Source organism: Stegostoma tigrinum, chromosome 10, assembly GCF_030684315.1.
Source record: "Stegostoma tigrinum isolate sSteTig4 chromosome 10, sSteTig4.hap1, whole genome shotgun sequence".
Lineage (NCBI taxonomy): Eukaryota > Metazoa > Chordata > Chondrichthyes > Orectolobiformes > Stegostomatidae > Stegostoma > Stegostoma tigrinum.
In genome coordinates, this window is record NC_081363.1 from 61450871 (window position 1) to 61469394 (window position 18524).

Genomic DNA, 18524 nt, shown 5'->3' on the forward strand with positions numbered 1-18524 from the left:
GTTTAGGGGAATCCTGAACTAGTGCTCCCAAGTTCCTTTGTGCTTAAGATTTCCAAAGCCGTTCCCCATTTAGAAAACAGTCTATGCCTCTACTCTTCCTACCAAAGTGCATAACCTCACACTTTCCCACATTATATAAAAAGATGGAAAATATTCGGCCTGGAGTCAGGTTACTTGTGGTGTGCCACAAGGGTCTGTTTTGGAACCACTGCAGTTTGTCATTTTTATAAATGACTTGGACGCAGGCACAGGTGGATGGGTTAGTAAGTTTGCAGATCACACTAAAGTCAGTGGAGTGGTGGGCAGTGTGGAAGAATGTTGCAGGTTGCAGGGAGACTTGGATAAACTGCAGAATTGGGCTTAAAGGTGGCAAATGGAGTAAAATGCAGATAAATGTGAGTTGATTCACTTTGGGAAGAATAAAAGGAAGGCAGAACACTGGGTCAATGGAAAGATTCTTGGTAGTGTGGATGTGCAGAGGGATCTTGGTGTCCATGTACATAGATCCCTGAAAGTTGCCACCCAGGTTGATAGTGCTGTTAAGAAGGCATACGGTGTGTTAGGTTTTATTGGTAGAGGGATTGAGTTCCGGAGCCGTGATGTCATGCTGCAACTGTACAAAACGCTAGTGCGGCCTCACTTGGAATATTGCGTACAGTTCTGGTCACCCCATTACAGGAAGGGTATGGAAGCATTGGAAAAGGTGCAGAGGAGATTTACCAGGATGTTGCCTGGTCTGGAGCGAAGGTCTTATGAGGAAAGGCTTAGGGACTTGGGTCTGTTCTCATTGGAGAGAAGAAGGCTAAGAGGGGATTTAATAGAGACATACAAGATGATCAGAGGATTAGATAGGGTGGACAGTGACAGTTTTTTTCCGAGGGTGATGACTTCGGCTCGTACGAGGGGGCACAGCTGCAAATTGAGGGGTGATAGATCTAAGACAGATGTCAGAGGCAGGTTCTTTACTCAGAGAGTGGTAAGGGCTGGAAATGCCCTGCCTGCCAATGTAGTTAACTCAGCCACATTAGGGGCAGTTAAACAGTCCTTGGATAAGCATACGGATGATGATGGGATAGCATAGGGGGATGTGCTTAGATTATTTCACAGGTTGGCGCAACATCGAGGGCCAAAGGGCCTGTTCTGCGCTGCATTGTTCTATGTTCTATATTCCATCTGCCACTTCTGTGCTCACACTCCTTGCCCATTCAAGTCCTTGTACAGCCTCCCCATTCCTCAACACTACTTGTCTGTCCACCTATTTTCATGTCAGCTGCAAACTTAGCAACAATGTTCTTGGTTCCTGCATCCATATTGTTAATGTACAACGTGCATGGTTGTGGTCCCAACGTGGACACCTGCGGGACTCCACTGGTCACCGGCTGCCATCCTGAAAAAGAACCCTTTATCCCTACTCTCTGCCTTCTACCAGTCAGGCAATCCTCTATCCACGACAGTACCTTTTCCCAATACTATGACCTCTTATCTGATTTCACAGCCTCCTCTGTGACATCTTGTCGAAGGTGTTCTGGAAATCGAAATAGATCATGTTCACTGGCTCTCCTTTGTCTAATTTCTTATTACCTCCTGAAAGATTTGACAGGTATGACCCCGCCTTGATGAAGTTGTGTGGACTTGGACGTTTTTTTTACACATGCACTTTCAAGTACTCCGCAATCTCATCCTTAATAATGGACTCTAAAATGTTACCAACGACTGAGGTCAGGTTACATGAGGCATTTTCCTGTCCCTTGGGACCCTGCCTAAATCCTGAGATTCCTGAAAGATCACTAGCAATGCCTCTGCAATCTCTTCAGCTATCTCCTTCAGAATTCTGCAGTGTAAACCATTTGATTTGGGTGATTTATCTACCTACAGATCTTTCAGCTTCCCCAGCACCTTCTCCTTCGTGATGACCACTATGCCCACCTCTGCCCCCGGACTCTCGAAGTTCTGATGTGCCTCTAGTGTCTTCCGCTGTGAAAATTGATGCCATATACCGATTCAGTTCCTGTACCATCTCTTTGCTTCCCAGTACTATTTCTCCAGCTTTATTTTCCAGCAGTCCAATGTCACCTCTTGCCTCCCTCTTACCTTCAGTATGTCTAAAAAAGCTCTTTAAATCTTCTTTTGTATTACAATTTAGCTAACTCTTATGTTTTATCTTCTCCAAGCTTATTTTTTTTTAGTTATCTTCTGCTGGTTTTTAAAGGCTTCCCAATACCTTCAAGCTTGCTATCAATTTTCACTACATTATATACTATTTCTTTTGCTTTTATGCTGTTCCTGACTTCCCCTGTCAGCCATTGTTGTCTTGTGTTCCCCTTAGGAAATTCATCCCAAAGAAGAAACATACTAAGGGAGGCAATGGCTTAGTGGTATTATCACTGAACTATTTATCCTGAGGCCCAGATAATGTTCTGGGCACCCAGGGTTTGAATCTCACCATTGCAGATGGTGGAATTTGAATTCAACAAATATCTGGAATTAAGAATCTAATGACAACCATGAATCCATTGTTAATTGTCAGGAAAAACCAATCTGGTTCACGAATGTCCTTTAGGGAAGGAAACTGACATCCTTACCTAGTCTGGTCTACATGTGACTCCAGATCCACAGCAATGTGGTTGACTCTTAGGGATAGACAATAACATGCTACCTAGCCAGCGAAGGTCTTTTCCCGTGAATGAACAAGGAAAAACAAAACTCTGCTGTACCTCCAAAATTATCGCCAGAAACACCTGCTATTGCTACTCCACTATCTTCCCTGCTACGGAAGCTCGTGTCTCATGTATTTTTTTGTTACCTTGACTCAATTATAATACTGTTACATCTGATTCTAGTTTCTCCCTCTCAACTCCAGGGTGAATGCTATCATATTATGGTCATGGCTTCTTAGGGGTTCCTTCAGCTTAAGCTCAATGAGTCTGTCTCATTATACATCACCAAATCCAGAAGTACATATTCGCTGGGGGAAGGGTTGGGGGTCCTCGACCACAAGTGCTCAAAAAACAAAATCTCACACATTCCTTTTCTTGACGTCAGCTACCAACCTGATTTTTCAAGTCTACCTGCACATTGAAGTTCCCCATGATTATTGTCATAGTGCCTTTTTTACACGCTTTTTCTATGTCCTGATTTTTTTACTGCCATATATCTTGACGGCTGCTAGGAGGCTTGAACATCACTCCCATCAGGACCTTTTTCACATTTGTGGATCCTCAACTCTACCCATACACAGACTCTATGCCTTCCAACGCTATATCACTTCTTCCCATCAATTTAATTTCATTTTTTCCTAACAACGCAGCACTGTCCCCCCTGCCTATCCGCCTGTGCTTTCCACAGGATACGTATTCTTGGACATTTAGCTCCTGCCCTCATTTCCTTGAAGCCACGTCATTGTGATTCCCACAGCATCGCACCTGCCAATTTCAACCTGTGCTATAAGTTCATTTACCTTGTTTTGCGACAGCATCTATCCCATTAATCTTTAAAAGCATGATGTGGGAAATATATGAAGAAAGTCAAAAAGAAGCAAAAATAAACAAAAACAGAAATTATGAAATTAAATAAGAAAGGCACATAAACCAAAATTATAAATTCTTTCATTGATGCATAAACTTTAAAAGCATGCTGAGATAGGGTGAGGGCCATTAAAAAGGAATGCCTGCATAAAATCACTGGACGTTCTATTTCAATAAACCAAAGGGCCGCGAATACAAGTGTAGACTGGAGCTCTAACTCCCTAGGAACTCCCTCACAGGAGTAGGCTATTCACACCATTAAGCCTGCTCCACCATTTAATTCCATCAGGGCTGATCATCTATATCAAAGCCAATTTTCCACACAATTTCCGGGTCTCTCAATGCAATTAGTCTCAAGAAATCTATTAATTTTGGTCCTGAACCTGCTCAATGTTTGTCCAGTATTGTATAAGATTTACATTTTAATGTTATCAAAATTATTTTAAAAGCTTCACTCAATCAGAGGGGCTAACTTGAGCCTATTTCGTCCACAAATGGTCTCATTTTCCTTCAATTATCAGACACATCTTAACACTGTTAAGCATTTCTGAGGGTCAGCTCCTCAGCCAATTTTTCCTGGATTGTTTTATCTCTAAGTTTGGGACTTTCTGAGCGGTTGACCATGCCATTTTCCTCTATTATGCACTCTCCTTTGGACTGTCTAAACAGCTTATCCATCCACATGACTCTGGTATCCTCAGTGCTATTCTTAGCCCATTTCTCTTCAAATCAAAACATCATTCCTTGTTACATTTATGGAAACCATGTACACGGATGCAAACCCTGTGTCAGTTTGCTTTACTACTTCCGTGCAATTAGCCTAGCCAGCTGTCATTAAATCAAGTTAGGTCAAAACGTCCATTCCTAACATTCAATTGGAAAGGATATTGTTCTTAACCTGTACCAAAAACTCTTCATCTTAGAACTGGTCATATCTTTATGATGACTGAGGTTGTGCAGAGCCATGGTCCAACACACAGCGGAACCATACAATCTGATGTTTTATTTATTGACACTACTTAATTACACTTGGTAACATTAAGTGCAATAGCTTTGGTCTCGCTGATCACCATAAAAATACGGCATACCTTCAATCAATATTTCTAGGTCTCTTTTGCTGGTCCCCCCCAACTGCCTTTAACTCAAGCTGTGCAAGCACCGCCACCGCCACCCCCCCCCCCCCCCCCACCCCCCCACCCCGCCATTCCCTCCATTTTCAGAAGTATCTTTGACAATTTCATCATTTATCTGTGATAATTTGGTTTTGGCTGATCCAAAGAGAGAAAGAATTTCAAATTTAGTGTTGGATGCTGGAAATTAAGGTCTGTTCACATGGTTCATTGAATTCCCACTAACATAATACCATAGGTTGTGTAAAATGTTGTCAAATGATAAGTTTTCATTAAAAAAAACATCAGCATTGTTGATACATGAAATAAAAGTAACTGTAGCTGTGGTAGTAACCATTGTGTAATTACTGTCATGAAACTACATTTTAAGCCGTGGCCTGTATTACAAATGAGAAAACCTAATTTCCTCTTGTAGGTAATTAATTGAGTGGAAAAGTGTATTAACAGAATTGCTAGAATTATTTTCTCTAAGCTGCTTATTAGCATCCTTCTTATGGTGCAATCTGCAAAGAGCTGGACACTCGCTCTAGACAAACATAGGAAGAAAACAGTTAACATCAGAAACAGTGTAGAGGGTGCATTCAAAATATTTCACTAAATCTCTGGATGCAGACTTTTAATTTCTTGGAAATTTTTCATCTAACTTGTGCTGATTCCCCCACGCAACCTCATTGCTACTGAGGCAATTTATATATATCTTCGCACTGCAAAACTGCTGTATTTGCATCACTTCACAGTTACGCATGCTAAAATTCACGGCCGTTTATTTACAGAGCTCAACCAGCATGCACAAGTCCAATCATGGTAGTTTTCTGGTTATGCAGAGTATACTGATGTAAATTTAAATTTAGGAGATTTAAAAAAAAATCACTTAACTAAAGTGCTGACAATCTCAAAACATCCAAAACACTTTAGACATTTCCCACCTTTGCAATCAGAAGGACTAAAAGCCAAAATGCCCTTCACAATGCGTCTGCCAATGCTATACATGATAACAATAGGCTGAATCAGTGGGTGAAGGTAATCAGCTCCAGAGGAAATTTAGAAATTTCAACAAACATTTTGTTTAGTAAAAGTTTCAGTGATCAGATATAAGTTTCAGTGCATGAACAGGTTCTTGTTTAGTAAGGGGATCAAGGGCTATGGGTAGAAGGCAGGAGAATGGTGGAGCAGACTTGATGAGCCAAATGGCCTAATTCTGCTCCTATATCTTAAGATAATTTCTGCTTAACTGTGACCCTGGGAATTTGCAGCTATAGACAGATGAGAGGTGATTTTAAAAACAGAATTAGGAATAGCTATTTTAAGTTTTGACTTTTTACAATTTTGTATACAGCTGTAGATGAAAGGCATTGTTCACTGGTGCAATCACCAACTATAAGTATCAGAGTAAAACAGTAATAAATCTTGAAACATATGGAAGAATGAAATATAGGCAAACAGTCATAGCAGGAGAAATTGGCATCAAATTCCAACTATATTTCCTTGCAATAACATTTTTCAATTGAGATGACATTTTACTTGCAGTTTTGAAATTTAATATTTTCACTGTGGCTGCAGGCACTTATCAATTTCAGTTATCTTGACGGTTCTCCAAAATTCCCACAGCGTGTGTCAGAATTCATTAAGGTAATTTTTAAAGTTAGTCCACTGTGTCCAAATTCCACAAATAGCCTACTTACCTCTTGGAATGGATTCTTGTTTCTTGGAACAGAGCTGCAAAAACAGACAAACAAAATTATTGACAGAATGGTAAAGAGGGAACAAACCCAGTATAATGAAATGCTGGGAGGTGCAAATACATTTTACAGAAAAGACATACTGTAACACTAAAATTTCCTCTTTATGTTTTTTTTATTCATTCACGGGATGAGGGTGTCATTGACTAGGCCAGCATTTATTGCCCATCCCTAATTGACCAGAGGGCAGTTAAGAGTCAATCACATTGCTGTGAGTCTGGAGTCACATATCGGCCAGACCAGCTAAGGACGGCAGTTTTTTTTCCTCTAACGGACATTGGTGAACTAGATGGGTTTTTCCAACAATTGGCAAAGGGTTCATGGTGGTCATCAGATTCTTAATTCCAGGTACTTCATTGAATTCAAATTCCTCCATCTGCTACGGCGTGAGTTGAACCCGGGTCCCCAGAACATTAGCTGGGTCTCTGGATTAACAGTCCAGTGATAACACTAGGCCATTGCCTCCCCATTGTCCTCTAGTACTGCATTTGCATGCAATACACATGTTGGTCTTCCTCTGCATTTGTATTCTTGCAAAATGTCTTGATGAGTACAAGACAAAAGGCTTTGAAAAAAATGTATCTTTTTCAACAATATTCAGTTTATCATTCATTGTACTCCTAAATTTAGTTTGATAAATGATGGCAAAATTCAACACTTTCTAAATCAATTTATTCATGTGAATATTGTTGAACAATTGTTTCCATTCTGTTCTGGCGTTGAGGTTACACAAGATGGGTAAACATTTTAATTGAAACTGATTAGCAATTACACAATAACTTTAACATGTGCTTCTATAAATATATAAACAGCATATTAACAAGATCATAATGTAACTAGCTTCTTAAACTGAGACCTTCCAAATACATCAAATAATACTGAACAAAACAAATTGATTTTTGTTTTTTAAAGACTGTATCACAAATCCAAGACAAACTGACACAAACAATAGTTCCTCTCAGTGCTGTCTCATACAAAATCAGTCAGGCCAGGCAGTAAGCTGGTAACGTGCCTCAATGGTATGGCTGAGTGCTACACTTATTGGTAATTACTCCACTGATCCGCTGGGAAATCCACTATGGAAGGGGTTTTAATGCTCTGGGAGAAAAAAATTTATTTCTGAATATTTTGGGATGCACTGTTAGTGTACAAAAGATGAAAATTTGCTTCATTAGTTCAGTGACACCGTCAGAGATGAAATGAACAGTGGGTGACAACACAATTCTAAAATGTTTATTGGTCAATATTAGTGCTGGTCAAGGCAATTATTCAAAAAAAAGTGTCTTGAAGAAAAAGGAAAATATCAAACAATATTGAAGTTTATAAATCTTGGAATAGAATTTTAAAATGAATACTTATGACTGAAGCACTCTTTGAGACTAAGTTCTGCTACATGGGAAAAGTAAACATCGCAAAGTCACATTTTATTGCAAATTGCTGAGAATGTTTTTCACAACCAGTTTTACAACTGGCTAAAGAAATCTTCTACTGCACTAATGCACTGACTTATAACATCCATCTCATTGTATACTATATTGAATACATGTGCTGATCTTTCTGAACCTACCTCTCACTGCCACGAAGCATTTTTGGATCAAAATATCTGTAGTCGTCTGTTTCCTATGAAAATAAATCAAGGGTTTTAGATCAGAGTTAGAAATAACTTAATAAAAGTAATGCTTGGGAAGGGTGGGGGTGGTGGAGAATGGAGGAGAAAATTTTGCAAAATTATAGCATTATATGGAAGTGTAAGATGTACACATTAATAATCTTCATCTGACTAGTGAAGCAGGCAAAACATTACACCCCTACAATATCAAAAAATCAGATTGAGTAACTGTTGAGCAACTGCTGATATATTTTGATCAGAATTACTATGAAGTCACAGAAATGCCAGTGCAATTAACTGCTCATATTTAAATTTTTGAGCATTAACTTCCACTTAAATTTTTTCCAATCTTTAAAATCAATAATACATTGATTCATGACATCAATGTGTAAAAAGAGAATTGATCATGTCACTAGCTGTGAAACCACATACTGTGCAGTAAGTTGATGTTTGGATGTTTAATTTGTTCCACAGATGGTAGAATTAGCAAACTATCACTAAAATATTCATTACATCTGAGAAGAAATTTATTTCTATTAGATGCCAAGAACATAAACATTAATCTAAGGCTTGTTCTATTGCTGGCTAATTTAAAAGTTCTTCATCCAACTAATTGCTAGAGATAAAGTAATTAAAATGAAAAATACAGAATAACTGCCATAATCAGTGATATAATTTTAAACAAAAGTTAAGTTTGCTTCTCATTTGGACTTCCCAAAACTGTAATCATGCTCAGTTTGCCCAGAGTTCTGTTACTGCAGGTGCAAAGTAGTAGACTTTCCAATTGTTCCCACCCTCTGGTAAGGGATGTACAGCCAAGATTTGTGACTCTACATGTGGCAGACTCCAGAAGGAATGCATTCAAACTTTTTTAGACAATCCATTGACAGACCCAAGTGTGATAGCAACTGTTCATAGCAGTAAGTTCAACAATCTCAGGAACCTATTTAAATGCTTGGGTCGTGTTGTGATTTTTATTCATGCCTAATTCACACAATTTTCAACATCAGTAGCAAATAAGTAAAAATCATTGTTGCAATTATAAAAATTGTAAGATTATGTCCAAAGACCTTTAAGTTAGGATGAAAGGAGCGGGCCTCATGTAACCAGTTCTGACTGTTGCCCAAGAACAAGACTGGGTAGCTTGCTTGCTAAAAGGGGAATCCCAAGTTGTCTTACCGGAAAGGTGGTGCAAGATTTCATGCCTGCAAACAATGACCAGGATGGCGGTATATAAGTCACAAGGGGGTGTAAGGCATGACAGGTTTTTGAACGGTTATGCTTAGAACTGTCCTTTAATTGCAAGATAAAATTGAATTGAGGGTACAGGATGCAGGATACAATTTTCAATTCAAACATGGGCGCAAGGCCCAGGTGATCTGATCTATACAGATATGAGAGGCAGAGTAGAGAAATGGAAACAGCCAATCTTTAATGTTCAGAATCTAGAATTGGGTGAGAGCTTGTGTTTGGATTAAAGAGTTGAAGTTTTTAAGGATTTAAAAGAGGTTGGAAGATTTGTCTAGCTTCAAGTACAGAATAGAATCTCCAGGGTAACACTCACCATATGAGTTAGATCAGGGATTACCAGTTAACTAACTGGAAACAGGAGAAGGAAGTCAACGGCAGTGATGAATAGCTTTGGACACGTCATACAGAATAGGTGTTGGGGCAGGTATAGCACTTTCTGCAGTTGATTGCCCCTACACCTCCTCCCTCACCCCCATCCCAGGCCCCAAGAAGACTTTCCACATCAAGCAGATATTCACCTGCACATCTGCTAGTGTGGTATACTGCATCCGCTGTTCCTGTTGTAGCCTCCTCTTCATCGGGGAAACCAAACGGAGGCTTGGGGACTGCTTTGCGGAACACCTACACTTGGTTCGCATGAAACAACTGCACCTCCCAGTCGCGAACCATTTCAACTCCCCCTCCCATTCCGCAGACGACACGTCCATCCTGGGCCTCCTGCAGTGCCACAAAGATGCCACCCGAAGGTTGCAGGAACAGCACCTCATATTTCACTTGGGAACCCTGCAGTCCCATGGTATCAATGTGGACCTCACAAGCTTCAAAATCTCCCCCTCCCCCTACCACATCCCAAAACCAGCCCAGCTTGTCCCCGCCTCCCTAACCTGTCCTTCCTCCTAACTATCCCTTTCTCGCACCTCAAGACCCACCCCCATCTCCTACCTTCTAACCTCATCCGGCCCCCTCGAACTGTCCGTCCTCACTGGACTGACCTATCCTCTCCCTAAATGCCCACCCACACTCACCTTTACTGGTTCCATCCCTGCCTCCTTGACCAGTCTGACACCTTTCCACCTATTTTCTCCTCTATCCATCTTTTATCCAACTATCCCTTTCTCCCCATTTATTTCAGAACTCCCTTCCCCTCCCCCATTTCTGAAGAAGGGTCTAAGCCTGAAACGTCAGATTTCCTGCTCCTCTGATACCGTTTGGCTCGCTCTGTTCATCCAGTTCTATACCTTGTTATCTCAGATTCTCCAGCATTCCACAGTTCCTACTATCTCTGAAGCAGTTCTAGCTTTTGAGTTTCCCACACTTATGCCCTCACATCCCCTCTCCCACTAAAAACAAAGACAGAATCTGCCTTGTCCTCATATATCACCCCACCAACCTCCGCATCCAACATGCCACCTACAATCTGACCCCACAACCAAAGAGATATTTCCCTCCTTACCCCTATCTGCCTTTTGAAAGCACGGCGCTTTCTGCGACTCCCTCGTCTGCTCCACATTCCCCACTAACCCCACCACCACCAGCACCTTTCTCTGCAACTGCACTAAGTGCTACACTTGCCCCTACACCTCCCCGCTCACCTCCATTCAAGGCACAAAACAAACCTTCCATATCAGACAGGGGTTCACCTGCACATCTGTCAACTTTGTCTACAGTATCCGTTGTTCCATGTGGCCTCCTCTACATCGGTGAGACCAAGTGTAGACTCAGAGACCATTTTGTAGAGCACATCTACGTTCTATATGCAAAAAATGACAACACCTTCCGGTTGCCTACCATCTTAGCTCCCCTTCCCATTCCCAGTCTCTCAGAGACATGTCCATGCTGGGCCTCCTCAGTATTACAATGACACCACCTGCAAACTGGTGGAGTAGCACCTCATATTCCGCTTTGGGAGCCTACAGCCCAATGGCCTAAACATGGAATTCATCAGTTTTAAAATCTCCCCACCCCCAGGCTCATCTAGGCAGGCGATAGCCTAGTGGTATGATCGCTGGACTATTAATCCAGAGACTCAGATAATGTTCTGGGGACCCAGGTTTAAATCCCGCAATGGCAGATGGTGGAATGTAAATTCAATAAATACTGGAATTAACAATCTAATGACGACCATGAATCCATTGTCGACTGTCAGAAAAACCCATCTCGTTCACTTACGTCCTATTAGGGAAGGAAACTACCATCCTTACCTTGTCTGGCCTACTTTTGACTCTGGACCCACAGTAGTGTGGTTGACTCTGAAGTGCCCGCTGGGCAATAAATGCTGCCTCGTCAGCAATGCCCTCATCCCGTGAATGAACAGAAGAAAAAAAATTCCCATGACAAACACTCCCTCTCATCCCCGCTTCCTTGACCTCACACAACCTGTCCGTCTTTCCCACATATCAGCCTCTCCCATCCCATCGACCAATGCCCACTGCACTCACCTATCACCATGCCACCTACCTTCCCCAGCCCCACCCCCTCTCTCTATCTATTTGTGAGCTCCCTTCCCCCTCCCCATTTCTGAAGAAGAGTCCCGACCCGAAGCATCAACTTTCCTGCTCCTCTGATGCTGCCTGACCTGTTGTGTTCTTCTAGCTCCATGCTGTGTTATCTCTGACTCCAGCATCTGTAGTTCCTGCTATCTCAGGCAGAAAAGACCATTTTCTTAGCCTATGTTTGCTATCAGAACCAGAGAAATGAGGAAACAACCTCTAGTCAGAGAAGCAACCTGCAGGTATCAGGTGCTGGATATTCTTCCTGGTGTGACCAGGGGAGGGGGAATCATTGGAATTGAAAGTGCATTTAAGAATCTCTCCTAAAACTGAAGAAAGTGCCTGGAGACAGTCAAAGTAATTGCTAGCAGAACTAGGAAGTTGGAAACAACTGCAGACTTTGCTAGAAAGCCATAATTCTGTAGAATGTGGGGGGAGTTAAGTATAAAATGGAACCATTGCTCTTTGTAATCTTATGTAGAAGCAACTGACAAAAAAAAAGTGTTAAATCAATAGCTGTTTTAGCCATTGAATACAAGAAAATATTGTAAAACATGAAATTGTGTCATATTATCTTTTCATCTGTTAACTGAAATTTTGAATCTCTTTTTAAAATTTAAAACATGTTAATGAGTGTCCAACCCAAAGATAGATTCTTGGCTCAATGTCTTCTGATGTTTAATCCTGAGCATCTTCCTTGATAGTTTTTGTCACTGATGGTTCTGTATTATCTTATGATCTCAGAGGTAGTGTGAGAAGCCAGGTTTCAACTTTATCTCAGCTAGAATAGGAATTCAGCCAATCCTGCTAGTGTTATCTTGATCCACACATGAATCATCTGGCTAAATGAACAAATTGGATTTTGCCCCCAACCTACCATTAGTCAATACAATGATTGCAACTAACTCGACACATGAACCCACCCCACCGATCACAAGCTTTCCATCTTGTGCACTTGTATCAATAAATTCTTTTTGGCTTTTTATGACAGGTAGCATTTGCCATTTTCTTGGCATATATATTTCTACAAAATAAACTCTAATTTGGACAAAATGGTATTGTTGACACAATAGTGTCAAGCTTGGCTCATTAGTTCCATTCCCCCTCTGATTCAATACTGAGATTGAGTGCAGCATTCAGGACAATCATAAGAGTTGGTGGCTAATTGGAGGGAGAGATAGAAGAAAACAGAAGGGGTATACGCTGGAGGGAAGAGGGAGGCTAAGAAGACACAACTAAGTTCTTGATTAGTACAGGGATCAAAGGTTATGGGAAGTAGGCAGGAGGTTGCAGTTGAGAATGATTGAATGGTGTAGCAGACTCAATGGGTCAAATGGCCTAATTCTGCTCCTATATCTTACGGTCTACTGATGTGGATGTTCCGTTGCTAAAGTCTAAATACTTACACCTAATGCTCTTCAGGCTTCTTTAAACACTTTGGCACCAAGTCATTAATGATCTTGGAATTAAATTTTCTTCTCCGCTACCAGAAACAAAGGGAACCATTGTTCTGCATTGCAGAACTGGCTGCTGTCCATTAACTAACTCTTTTTGATCCATAAAATCACACATGCATGTACAATTTATAAAGACTGGACAGTATTTCATAGTTAAAAACTAAATTTCACAAATCATAAACACCTTTTCATTCTTTCTCAGTAGAAAACAGCATGTCTTATTGCAAACAGCTGTTATTTTTGGAAGTAGCGGTACATCAGCATATTTCTATTAAAGGTTGTATATTCTACTAGCCTGTATGTGCAGGTATATAATTGGCACATTTGTGTTAGAATTAGCCTGATTATTTTTTGCCTATTTCATTTCCAATCTTCAAATAATCTTCATGAACATGCATTCAAATGAAAATGTACATGTGGAATTGAGTGATGCAGTACTCTTTGCCATTCCATAATATTTGACATGGCTATCTACGGTAGTCTGTATTTTCAGCTTTCTACTATCGTACAACTTCATGGGATTTCTCTTTGCAGTTCCACCTCTATTTCCCTGATCATTGGCCCAATATGTCAGCATCAGCTTTCCTATAAGCATTATGACTTAATGTGATTTGCCACTAATTACTCTCCCTTCCACAATAAAAAAGATGTGCATCACCACTTCCAGAGCATTCCAATTAGTCGTCCTTGGCTTTGTCTCTCTTATCTTCTACATCCAAGTGCTGCCCTCATTAAATCCATCTACAAACACTGGGTCAGATCCCACACCAATGGTTCTGAGGAAAGGTTACTGGACCCAAAATGTTAACTCTGGTTTTTTCTTCACAGATGCTGCCAGGCCTGCTGAGCTTTTCCAGCAACCTCTGCTTTTGTTCCGGCATTCAATGTCACTTCTCCGTCATTTTTCTCAACTTTAGTTACCTCTGTGCAGTCAGTTTGTTTGTCTGACATAAAATCCCAGATGAACTACAACTTTCTCAAAATGAACACGCAAAAGATTAAGCTAATGTTTTGGATTCTTTTCATGCATCTGTCCCCATGTGGCCCACTTTATACTTCAACCACTTTGTCAGGTTAAACCTTATATATTTACTGCATAAATGTCACAACACAAGGAACATTTGCACAATTAGCCAATGTCAATTCTACCTGCACGCCCGCACTTCAATGTGATACAAATCTGATGCTGCAATCCAAGACTGCATGGAACCTGAAACAGCAAAGATCTTTAACACAAGGGGGTGGTGGAAAACTAAGATCAAGAAGCATTTTTGTTTCATTGAGAGTATCAAGGTATATGGAGCACAGGTAAGTGAATGAAACTGAAGTATAAAGAACGATGGTTTCTATGGAATGGAGAAACAGGTTCGAGGAGCTAAATGGCCTACACCTGTTCCTGGACATCTAAACTCTTGAATGAAGTACAGATACTGGGTAATTTTATTTTTCAATTTGCCTTTCTGATCTTGTAAATTAAATGCTAAGAATTTTACTCACAGGATGTGATTTCATCTCTATGAGGTTGTCCAAAATCCGAGTCACTGGCAGGTTCTGTAAAGGAGATAATCAGAAATTGATCAGTTATTGGAAATTATGAATATTTCATTACTATTCTTCAAGACATCTATTAATACTAGTCTGTATATTGTGTGACGTATTTGACACAAAAAAGGTTAAATAACAAAGATCACATCATGCTATTTGTTTAATGTAACTGTCATCCCACATTAATGGTACAAAGTGAATAGGTTTTCCTGCTGTTATCTACAATTCCAACAGCCAACATCTATTCCAAGAAAACAAAAGGCAAAATGAAAATTGTTTATCTTCAATTTAATGAATAATATGTGCAGCAATGATGTGTAGTTATTCGGCACAATTAATGTTGTAAAATGTTACAAGGGAATTCACAAAGGTGAATAAAATAAGGCATTAACTATATATTCAACTAGATCATTAAGGAACACCTTAAAGAAGGAAAAAGAGGTAGAGAGGTGAAGAGTAAATTCCAGAGCTTAGACTGTTGGCAACTGATGTCAATGGTTCAGTGTGCTCAGGAGATGCTTAAGTAGCCAAAATTTGAGGCGCAAGCTATTTCAGAGATTTGTAACTTTAGCTGAGATTAGGACTAAATCCTTGGAAGAACTTGAAAATAAGATGAAAAATTTACAATTGAACGTTACCTAACTATGTGCCAATGGACATCATTAAGCATGGGATTGACAGATGAACAATACTTAATGTAAATTAGCACATGTGTAGCAGAGTTTTGGATAACCTTATATTTATGGAGGGACAGAAAGTGGAAGATCAGCCAGAGTCATCTCCTCTTGATATTTAACAGCATTACCATTGCTGAATGCTCCACTATGATCATCCTGGGGCCAACCATTGACGAGAAAGTGACTGGGATCAGCCTAAACATGCAGTAGCTGCAAGAACAGGGCAGAAATTATGTATGCTGAGGTGAGCAATTCATCTCCTCATTCCCCAAAGCTTGTCCACAATCTAGAAGGCACAAGTCACGAGTGAAATACTCTTCACTCGCCTGGAGGAGTGATGTTCCAGCAACACTCAAGAAGGTCTGCACAATTCTGGAAAAAGCAACCGGATTGATATTCACCCTGTACACCACATTTTACATTCACCTCCTCCACCACTGACGGATATTGGCAGCAGTGTGCACACCTATAAAATGAACAACAGCAACTCATCAAGGCTCCTTGAACAGCATGGTCATCTAGATTTATGACTTGTATTACCCTGAAGGATAAGGGCACAGATGCACAACCTGCAAACTCCTGTCCAAACCACACATACCTCATATTTGGAACCACATTGCCAACCCATCTCTGTCGCTGGATCAAACTGCTGAATCTTCTTGGTCCTGTCTGCAGCTTTGCTAGGTCAACATTTCATTTTTATGTTTGCCTGGTGCTGTTCCTGGCATACCTTTCTTCAATGAGCCTGGGTTGATCCTCTGGCTTGGTATAATGCTGAAACCTCCTTCCTATTGGGACTTTACCTGCACGATATGGACTACAGTGGTCCAAGACGATAATTCATCACCATCTCAAGGGCAATAATGCTCATATCCTTCGAAATAATTTTAAAAATTGATTAGCTGGCACAGGAAGCTGACATCCTCTAAATTTGTGATAATGGGAACTGCAGATGCTGGAGAATCCAAGATAATAAAATGTGAAGCTGGATGAACACAGCAGGCCAAGCAGCATCTCAGGAGCACAAAAGCTGACGTTTCGGGCCTAGACCCTTCATCAGAGCATCTGATGAAGGGTCTAGGCCCGAAACGTCAGCTTTTGTGCTCCTGAGATGCTGCTTGGCCTGCTGTGTTCATCCAGCCTCACATTTTATTATCCTCTAAATTTGTCCCATATTTGCCTCACTCAATAATTTTCTCTGATCACTCACCACAGATCAAATCTGAAGTAGCTAATTCAAGGTGTATGACTGTCCCATGGACCAAAGTGTCCCAGTAACTTACACCTTCCCTGATGCATCAGTGTCTGAAGATTAGATTCTACATATCAACTCAGGACCAAAGCTTGTCAAAGTGTCTCTTCTTGCAAATTGAACTGTTGCGAATTACAATGGTTTATTACCTCTGAAGCAGGCAGGATTTCAACCTAAGCCATCTTGGCCCAGAATCACAGCGTTGTCTACGAGCATCCACAAGCTACAGCTGCAACATATTACCTGCCTTTCCATCTTTTTAAAAGGGGCTCTAGTGAGGAAGCGGTAATGTCTCTGCCCCTGAACTAGGAGACCTAGTTAAATCTGACTTGATCCAGAGGCATGTCGTAACATTCCTAAACAGGCTGATAGGAAAATAACTCTCTTTTGTATTTTGTCTAATTAGAGTTCCAAGGTTAGAAACTTGTCCAAGTGTGAATTTCAACTACTTTCCCTGTTTAGAAAAGCCATAAATCTGAGCAACCAATTACTTATTTGCTCATCTTATTAACGTTTTGGATTTCAGCTCTCAAGTCTTGGCGTGTCCGACAGTGTCTTTCAAACTCTCCTTGTTCCGTAAACCAGAACATCACTTCTTCCCTTATCACTTCAAACTTCCTCATTCAACAAACTGCTTAGGTCAGCGCTCTATAAAAGCTGTGCTCCATCTTGCTGGAAAACATGCTACTTATTCAGAGCATGAGCAAGAATCTCCTTCATGTATATTGGCTGGAATTCCGTTCCAACTAGCCATATAAATAACTAATCATGGAGCTGCTACACTCAAATAGCTTGTTTACCATTAAGACTGAAAGAAACTACAAGTTAATGGTAGGGTTAAATGCAACACTTGACAAAATTTTAGAAAGAGTTCAACTCTTAAAATACAGAGTTCTCTCACTCTCTAAAGTTCTGACCCAGCTTTTGGCCACCTGACCTAATACCTTCTTATGTGACTCAGTGTTTTATTTTCTTTAGAATATTGGCATGGAGCATCTTGGGATGTTTTATTCCATTAAATACACAACATATATCCTTCAATTCATTCCAATGCATTAGAGAGTCATTTTTAAAAGTAACATATAAAACAACTGCGGGCTGAAGATTTCTCCACTCAAAAAAAAGTGAAAATTCTGTTCAGTTTAACACAGCTTTAATTCAAACAGATCTACAAGTATTAAAAGACTGCTTTGACTATCAACAAAATGATTTGATTGGCAAACCAATATGCTGAAGTTAAACACCACTAAAAGGAGACAGCTTTAAGCCTTTCAAACCATAGATGCAGGTGAGTACCAAAGCATAAGTTCAATGGGGATTTCAACATTATTGCGCTTTTCTACTGTTAGTCACCAGTTATAGTTTTTGAATGCTAATCACATCTTTTCATATTTAAAACAGGCAAAAATGGGCAGCTGTGATTGTTGTTAATTGTCTGCATGTTTGTCGAGTTCAGTAGTTAGCTTATAACTGTGGTTTTGACTGAATTTTTTTAATATACTGTACTGTCTGAATTTTCCATATATTTGAGATACTGGACTCTGCAGTAAGTTTATGCATTTAAAAAAAGCTGGTTTACACATCGCTAATGTGGATTCCCTTGTAAATCTTTAACATGAGAAGATATGCAGAAAACTGCAATAATATCAGCGTAACGCTTCTCTAATTCTATACTGGCAGTGGTAATTTAATTACAGCTTTTTGCAAACTTAGTTGCTCTGGCAATAGAGGATGTACGTTAAGTATAGTCAGACCGTGTATATATTTAAAATGTGAGAAGTTAACAGTGAAAATACATTATTTGCTAAAACAGGGCTTTTAATTGAAATTGTATGAGTCTATTTTTAGAGT

The 18524-nt window shown here is 40.2% G+C and overlaps 1 protein-coding gene across 1 annotated transcript in view; it reads right to left on the reverse strand.

Annotated features, from left to right (window-relative positions):
- Positions 1-18524, reverse strand: part of scfd1 (sec1 family domain containing 1) — a 169418-nt gene that overhangs the window by 27462 nt on the left and 123432 nt on the right. Inside the window, exons 20-22 of the mRNA XM_048538268.2 lie at positions 14697-14750; positions 7961-8013; positions 6337-6370 (exon numbers count right to left, since the gene is read on the reverse strand). Coding sequence (XP_048394225.1) covers positions 6337-6370; positions 7961-8013; positions 14697-14750 — 141 coding nt within the window. The remainder of the gene's footprint in view (positions 1-6336; positions 6371-7960; positions 8014-14696; positions 14751-18524) is intronic.